This window comes from Dendrobates tinctorius, unplaced genomic scaffold (genome assembly GCF_039654945.1).
Source record: "Dendrobates tinctorius isolate UK_male_01 unplaced genomic scaffold, ASM3965494v1 ptg000086l, whole genome shotgun sequence".
Taxonomy (NCBI): domain Eukaryota; kingdom Metazoa; phylum Chordata; class Amphibia; order Anura; family Dendrobatidae; genus Dendrobates; species Dendrobates tinctorius.
The window spans coordinates 66262340-66271055 of NW_027361754.1; the positions used below are offsets into that span (position 1 = coordinate 66262340).

The window sequence follows — 8716 nt, forward strand, 5'->3', positions numbered from 1 at the left end:
AATAATTATTAATATGGGATTTTCTTTTTTGTGTATTTCATTGTCAGGGCACCACGGAGTAATGAACCAGCCTCACATGATGCCGTCCACAAATTTTCACATACGTCGCCCCCTTCCTGCAGACGACATTCAAGATGATTTTGACTGGGACTCTATTGTATAGCACTTTTACTGATACAATAGCGCTGTTGTCTTGTTACCCTCGCTTCCCCCCGTGTTGTCGGTTTTAAGTGACCATGAATGTGATATGAAAAAAAATAAGGTAAAGACGGCCAAGCCTGAAGCGAAAAAGACACACATCTGCTAACGACGATGACAATCAAAACTGTTCATAGCAGGATAATGATATCGGTGCATAGAGGTTCAGCTTGTAAATCTGCGCCCTGCAATCAGTTTCTTAGCGCTGTTCTTAAACTACAGTCCATGGCATCTCCAGCCAGGGCATGCTTGGAGTTGTAGTTTCACAGCAAAGTCGAAGAGTGCAGCTGTAGATTGCATTTTTCTCTCCCTGATAAGCTGCAGCCGCTCACTATCGTCTTGTGATTTTCGACCACAAGCATAACACTGAAATCTTGACAGAATCTCTCCAAGCACTCTCACTTATCAATGCGCATTTCATTTTCCTTACCTGGACAGGTGGCGTATCTGGGACCTCTTCAGTCCTTTTTTTTTTTTTTAATTATTTTATTTTAATCTGATTTATTTATGAGTTAGATACAGTTTACTTTTGCTCTTCTGTTATTTCTTTTTATTTGTCTGTTCTTTTATTTTAATGTTTCTCAAAGAAATTTTAATCTTTACACTGCCATGTAACACAGCGACTGCAGTCTGATGATGGGGTGGTGTGCATCTTCAGTAGTAATCGATCGACAGATTTGTTCTTGTTGGGACGTGTATTGCCTTATTTGTGAAAGGGCGACTAATACATCTGTATGTGACACACGGCACGCGAACAATGGGGAGTAAGAAGGATGTCAGAAGGGGCTAGGCAATGAGCGGATCCAGTCCTTTCATTACAGTACAAGTGTATGCCCAGATCCACCATTGCTCATGATGAAATGTTGACTGCCATTCTCAGCAGATTTTCTGTGAAAATTTGCACATGTAAAGTATGCTGTAGATTACGATGTGTGACATTTTATAAATACCATACATTGACTACATTCTCAACCTTACAGAAATTGACGTGTTGCAGATTTCAAACCCTGCCCGACATCCTCTGTACATGTACAACACCTGTCTGGTGTGGGTGTTTTGAGCGTGGGCTCAGGAGCTGAGCCTGCATCATATAGGGTGGGTGGAGGCTGTGTCATACAGCTTCCACTTGCCTCTTACAGCAGTGGCATTTAAGTGGCAGAATCCCAGCGAGTGTGCAGTCCGGTGCTTATTGCAATAATGAAGTATTGCAGTATATTGTACAAGCCATCAATCAAGCAATGGCAAATTCAGGTCCCCTTGGGATATTAAAGGTAAAATGTAAATCGTCATTAAAAAAAGTAACAAAAGAAACCCACCTAGTCTGAATTATCGCCCTTTTCACAATTCAAATATAGAGAAATAAATGAAAAAACACGCCTAGAACTGCTGTTTTTTGGTGTCGTTAACTCACCGAAAAATGCACTAAAGAATCAAGACATTGTGTCGGCCAAGTTTGATTCTACCAGATCCAACTATTTCTCAGCAGCACAGGCATTGCCTTTTAAGCCGTTACCCCCTCCGTTAAGATGAACATGCCGTTCAATTGAATCAGAAAATCTGTGATAAAAGTTACTGCCATGTTATGTTGTATGTGCCAAAGTCATCAGGTTGCTACTTTGTTATTGGTTTCCCGAACCACTCTTCTGCTTATCTGTCAGGATCCCCTTGCAGCCTGGTAATCCCAGACTGAACTTTTACAATCAATTTTTAATAGTATTCACCAATTCTGCAGAATATATCTGCTAGTATGTTCTGACTATTGCAAAAATCTCAGTTTGAACCCTCCTTACTGTACATAGCTCACGCTGTGACAGATGAGTTGGCGACGCTCCAACCCCCATTGTTAAATGGGTCCAGTCTCGGTAGTTGTGTGTCACTTACAGAAGTGTGCTGTCCTTTTACAGGTGACAATCAGATGCAGTTGTAGCAGGACTACATGTCCCAGCTTGTGTGCCGTCTTTGATCTGTTAGTATTTGCCCTCAACCATGAGAGTGTGCACTCTGCTGATTTACCCTAAATTGTCAGGGAGGGCATGCTGGACCTGCTAGTTCCCCATCAGTGGAAGTAGCTATAATTTGGCGACCACCAGAATAGCAGTCATGGTGGCGACTAAGTCACCTGTCATTGGTGAGCTTAGCAGAAATACCATGACATAAATCTATGGTAGCCATAATCAAGAAATTTTAAATTTGCCTGAAACAAAATGTAACCATACTTGTGCGTATTCATAAGGACTGGTATAAATCGGTGTCGGGGATAGTAGCAACCAATGAGATTCCAGCTGTCAGAAAAGAAGTAATCTGATAGGTTCCTTTGGGGGCAAATAAACACTTGTTAAAGAATTTTGATAAGAAGGATGTATCGCCTGTTTACATGGAACCCCTACTAATTTCCGCAAGATGAGTGTGGATGCTGCGGCTGTCGACCATATATCCTGACGCTGTATCCAAAGTCTATAGAACTGTGGAAACAGACAAGTAAAGCTCGGTAATCGGTTGGTGGTCGGGCGTCTACCAATCCAGCATTTCACTTTTCTAGGGGATAGGTGGTGATAAAAAGAATTTCCTAGAATACCCTTTATGACAAATGTGGAAGAGATCGTCTATGCACAGGATAGATGACATCTTTCTGATTGCTGGGACCCCCACGATCCCCAATGTGGGGCTCTGAAGAGCCCCAAATGAATGAAGCAGAAGTTGAGCCTGCATCTCCACTCCATTAATTCTCTATGGAATTGTCGGAGATGGCCAAACACTGTGCTCGACCGCTGCACCATTGAGACTTGACTTTTCAGAGCCCCATTCAAGGGATCTGCGATGGTCTCAGCAGTATGATTTCTATAGGTAGGAGATAACGTCCAAATTTGGCATAAATACCCATTAAGCTATATTCACGTTGAGTTTTCTCAACAGGTGGCTCCTCCTCACAATCCTCCAAAAAACGCTTAGAAACTCTTCCAATTCATTCTTGTGAGAAATTCAGAATAATTTTATGGGGAAAAAAAGTCTAAATTTCAACAAAAGAGAAATTCCTTCAATAGGAAGTGGTTTCTGCTTACTAAAAACATGTTGTTTATTTCTACTCAAAAAAAACCTCAATGTGCACATAGCCTTAATAATCCATTTTATTACAGAGGTTGTAAAAGATTAGAACGTGGCTGCTTTATTTAAAAGAAACAGTGCCACATCGGTGCACAGGTTGTGTGGTATTGCAGCTTACCCCATTTACTTCAGGGCAGCGGAGCTGTAATAGAAGACACACAGGCTCTTGTGGTTTGTAGAAGAAGTCGGACATGTTTTTCTAATTCCGGACAAGAAATCACATCCCAGCATCAACTAGTCACAAGAGCTGCTTCTACTGCTTGGATCTGTAGTTCCCCAATGTCTGTGAGTTGGCTGCTCTGTGTTGCTTGTACCTATAGTCTCCTCTGGTCCCTCATTACTTCTTTATTGTCATTATGTTCATTTTTTGTGCAATATCACCATTACATTATCATTATGTTTACATTTGTTGAGCATATTTCCCTAGTGGTCTAATCGAGACTTTTACATAAACTGTTTTTGGGCGTATAAATTCACTTTATGAATATTTTTTGGGGGGGCGGCTGGTGCACAGGACAATAACAGAGACTGATCAAAACTGTCTCCATGTCTGGCCTGGTAAAACCCATAGCAACCAATCACAGGTCAACTTCCGTTTTCCCAGAGCAGTAAATGAAATGAAAACTGCGCTCTGATTGGTTGCTAATGGTAACATGGCCTAGCAGTTTGGATCAGTGAGGCCTAGTGTCCATTATGGCACAGGAGATGTGTTTCTATGGTGCTATAGGTGACACCAGCTGCTCCTGTTATTTTCAAAATAGTTGTAGGTACAGAACATGTCATTTTATGAAACTGTAAAAAATTAAAAGTAAAAATTTTTAAAAATAACATACAGTAGGTTGGGCGAAAAAAAAATAGTAAGCAGGCAGCCCGGTAATCATGGCCTGCCAGCCGTAATCTTCAACTGGTTTCTCAGAACATGCTGGGAGTTGTGGTGTGAGGCCCTGGCCGGTCACAGATATATGGAGTCTTAATTCCCTGACAATAGATGATGGGAGTAGTGTCACTTATTGCTTTACATCAGTCATTTAAGGGGAGCGGTTACCCTCTCCATAAACGGGGCGGTTTTGTCACCCTCTGCGCAAGGAGGGATCCCCAAATTTTAGTAATATAACATTATAAGATCAGCATATTTATTTAAAGCAGTTAGATTTGAAAACATGGCTGCTTTCTCCCACCGACAGCACCACACCAGTCCCCCCAGGTGGTATCTGGTATTACAGCTCTACTGCACTGGCATGACAGGAACTAAGTTGTAATATACCACACATGACCTGTGCACAGAAGTGGTGCTGTCTGTGGAAGAAAACAGCCATAACAATAACCATGACCTGGATCAGAGCATGCCCAGAAAATACTTGTATTCAAATAAGTGGGCTAGGGTCCATGGGAAAACAGCAGAAATTGGTGTCTAATATTAGGCCTAGTGCCCAAAGTGAAATTTGCAAGACTTATGTGTTTGGGGTTTTTTTATAATACAGATAGTGATGAAAATATTAAAAAAAAAAAAAAAAAATCCTTTTTTTATCTAAATAAATTTAACATAAAAGGATGTTTGATACAGTAGGTCATTTTTTAACGCTACAGAATGGGGCCAGATGCCTAGGGCGGACAGCCCTAAGGCCACCAATTTATTCTGTTATTTAGGACTCGTGGTAGTAGTTTGGGTTAACCCTCTCTGCTCTGTGAATGAGTGCCGTATGTAAGACGCCAATCAGAGGGGGTTGTAATCCAATTACTAGTTCTTTCTTAAAATTAAAGGGTTAGCCAAGGATGAGATGCAAAAAAAAAAAATATTCAGCCCATATACCCACCCTAACTAATATACAGTGGGTCTATCGTAAAATATAAGCCTATTACTGCAGTGACTACCTATAATGGTAATCGGGGTCTGTACAGCCCCCAGAGGGAGATGCACATGTAATCCTAGATCAGTGCCTCCTTCTTCCTTCATCGTCAGCGAGCGGACTTTGTGCTCATTAATCAATGGGGTTTTCACTTTGGAAGAGTTGGCTTCCCTCCCCCATCTCCAAGCCAAGATATGTGTGTATTTGTGTGCTCCTTTAATCCGTATTCAGTAGGTTTAAGTAGTGCGCCGCCCCCCCCCCCCCCCCCCCCCCATGTCCTGCCATCAAATCTAAAAAGGTTTTGGAAAAAAAAGTTAGCCAGAAATTGCCTCGCTCAGCTCCATCGGCTCTGCCCTGTTTATAGGCCTGAGCTGTAATACCAGACACAACCCATTGACAGGAGTGAAGCTGTCTTTTGCAATATTTTTTTTTTTCTGGATAAGGATTGTTCCAGATTTCTCCTTGGGACCCAGGACATTTTTGAGTTACCCCTCTGATTAAGGAGTATCTCTTTAAGGTCTGGCAAGAAATCTTCTTTAAATGGAACTTTTGTGATTTGGCGCATGTATCCCATGATGCACTCAGCTACTCTGAAAAGAATAATGGGACTGCAGCGCCATAGAATTTGTCACATGACTTTTTTTTCTAGTTAGTGATTGCCTAAGATGCATCATGTGTCTTCATAGAATCGGGAAGTACTTTCTTTAGCATTTAGCACTTTTTTTTTTTAAGGGATGTGATTACCTGTACTCTTAAAACTGTATACGGTCATGGCACCAGTTGTCATTCATTATCACATTGTTACATATTTTTGTTAATGTTCTGCATATCATTGGAAGCATTTATCAGACAGATTCTAATAGAAAATGTGTCATGTTTAATAGAGGAACAGCCTTATTTTTGATGTCCATTTTTTTGCAATTTTAACAGCCTATTGCAGCAGCCTCTGCTTTCCTACTGCTAGGGCTAGAAAGTCATCTCTTGCTACTATACTAGCTATGGATATGACTTGCTACCGTTCCCCTTAACTCTGATGACTGCAGCCTTATGCAACACTTACATCCCAATAGAAACCAGAAGTAAATGTTGCCAGAACATGACTGCTGGGTGTCATGCGCTGTACCTGCTAAAGTCAGAAATAGTACACTGCAAGGTTGTCAAATAATGAGGTTGTCCAGACATATGATATTGATAACCGATCAATATTGGACCAGTGGTGAGCCGACACCCTGCAGCCTCGCTGATCAGCTGCTCTGCAGTACCTGGCAGCGGCCGCAGCACATTGAAGGGAGCTGCGCTGTTCAGCTTCGTTCACTGTTTACATACATCTGCCACCGGAGCAAATAGCAGCTGATCAGGGGGGGTGCTGGATGCTGGACCCCACCAATCTGATATCAATGACTTACTCTAAGGGCACGGTCAGACGGCCGCATAAATTGGACTGAAATCGTAGCGCAATGAACGGGTTGGCTGGCGGCTCTCTCGACAGGTTCATGGAAAAACATGAAGCTGTCCGTTGGTTCAGGAGAGCCACCAGCCAGTCTCTTAATTATAGTCCAATTTATACTGTCTTGTGCTGGTGCCCTAAGGATAGGACATTAGTGATGAGCGAGTATGCTTGAGTGCTAGCCGAGTGTCTTCAGCGTGCTCGAATAATACATTCGCATCCCCGCGGCTACATGTCTTGTGGCTGCTCGACAGCTGCAACAAATGCTGTCGAACAGCCATGAGACATGCAGCCGTCGGGACTCGAACATAGTATTCGAGCACGCCAAAGACACTCCTGAGCATGGTTGGATAATGCCGTACCCAAGCATGTTCACTCATCACTATCGGACATCATTATCCTATGCCTTCGACACGCCCTCCTATGCAGACCAGACCCAACGATGACATAAGAGCATCCCTTACCCACATAATATATATCTACAGGTAGTACCTACCTTGTTCCATCCCGGCTATAAGTGTCTTCACCTTCGAAGCGGATGTTAAAACAAATGTCGCTTTGCATTTCTGAGCGCGTTTTAAGCTGCCATCTTTGTTTCTGCTGCAGCCGTCAGCCCCTTCCTCTGGCATTGTATAAGAAACGAGATCTGTTCCAGCACAAGTGTCTCTGTGCATTTGTGGCCCTAGTGAGTCGGTGTCATTGTTCGTTCTGTCCATGTAAATAATAATAATCTAATTGTCCTGTCCGAGGAGCGAAGCAAGGTTCTGGGAAGGAGATTTCAATAGGAATAGACTATTTTGATATTGTTCATTAAGAGGATGATCTATGTGTACATATCTATATTGTATATATGTGATGACAATGGATTTGGCTCTTTTTTTTTTTTCTTTTTGTGCAACACTACCTTCTCCCCGTACTGCTGTTTTACAGTGTGTTTTAATGTTTATACTTTTTTTGTTATTGCACGGTTTAATACATTTGCTGAATACGACGCAGCACAAACTCTTGTAAAACTGGGGTGCTGTATCATTACAAAAAAAGTGTCATGGGATTGTTGCTGACGGATCTGATATGCATGGAAGGCACTTAAAAAAATATAAATAAAAAAAACATGCTAACAAATTTCTTATCTGTGGCGGTTGCATTGTGTGCATTCCTATTGAACATGGCGGTCTATTTCTTATGGTGGCACGTTCTGCACACTGAACACAGGTGTCATTAGAGTTGTATAGCCCGTGGCTGCTTAATACCAGGAAGGTCGCACCGTTTGGTATTGTAGCTCGGCTCTACTGAACGATATGGGACATGGCTATACCATGGTGGAAGCTAAATGCACTGGCGTGCAGGAAGAATAATCAGTCTTTAATAACTTGCACCAGATTGGTTATGATTTGGACACTCTTTGTGCCGTGTGATACGGTGAAAGGGGGATGCCCCAACATGTGGCACCATGCACCGAAATTTTGGCGTACATTTCTTGCACAAAGGAAGCCAACGAATAAGTGGTGCAAGCTTTATACAGTCTAAAGGTGCGCCCGATTTATCAAAAGGCATGAACCACTATGCTAAATCTGACATGTTAAGACTGTCTATGGTAAGTTTCCACTAAGAATTAGAACATATCGGGAGGATTTATCAGTAGTAAGTTCACATTCACCTTTATGTTGTTCTCTAAACAGAACATTCATGTGCAAGACACATCTGTTGCACAACTTATAGACCCTGTATTATTCAATGGGGTCCCTCTACTTTTGTTTATCAGCATTGCAGAGGTTCAGTTTTACATATGAGTTCAGTTTGCCTGTTCAGTGTTCTTAGAAAAGGAAAAAACAAACGGAAATGTGAACTCAGCTCAATAGTGTATAATTTGGGTAAGCACTGCCCCCCTCAATAAGAGTATGTTCACACTGAGTGGAAACTCTACCCCATCGCAAAACCCCTAAAAAACTAAATAAAAATTGGGGGCCCGATTCATCAAGATTGATGTAGCACACACTAGCCCAACACCAATCTTGTTGGAGTAAAAGGCACCGAATTCATTAAGAAGCACACACCGCTTAATGAATTCAGTGTCTCTTTTCAGTGGCATGCACAGTGTCAGAAATGCTACTCCAGTGCATTT

At 42.0% G+C, this 8716-nt stretch overlaps 1 protein-coding gene across 5 annotated transcripts in view; it reads left to right on the plus strand.

The window, feature by feature from the left end:
• Positions 1–7716, plus strand: part of FOXJ3 (forkhead box J3) — a 90077-nt gene extending 82361 nt beyond the window's left edge. For all 5 annotated transcript variants that reach the window (XM_073585534.1, XM_073585533.1, XM_073585535.1 and 2 more), the window contains one exon: positions 48–7716. Coding sequence is in view for 2 of the 5 variants with exons in the window: in XM_073585537.1 (XP_073441638.1) it covers positions 48–163 (116 nt within the window). In the remaining 3 variants the exon portion in view is untranslated. The remainder of the gene's footprint in view (positions 1–47) is intronic.
• The last annotated feature ends 1000 nt before the right edge of the window (positions 7717–8716 follow it).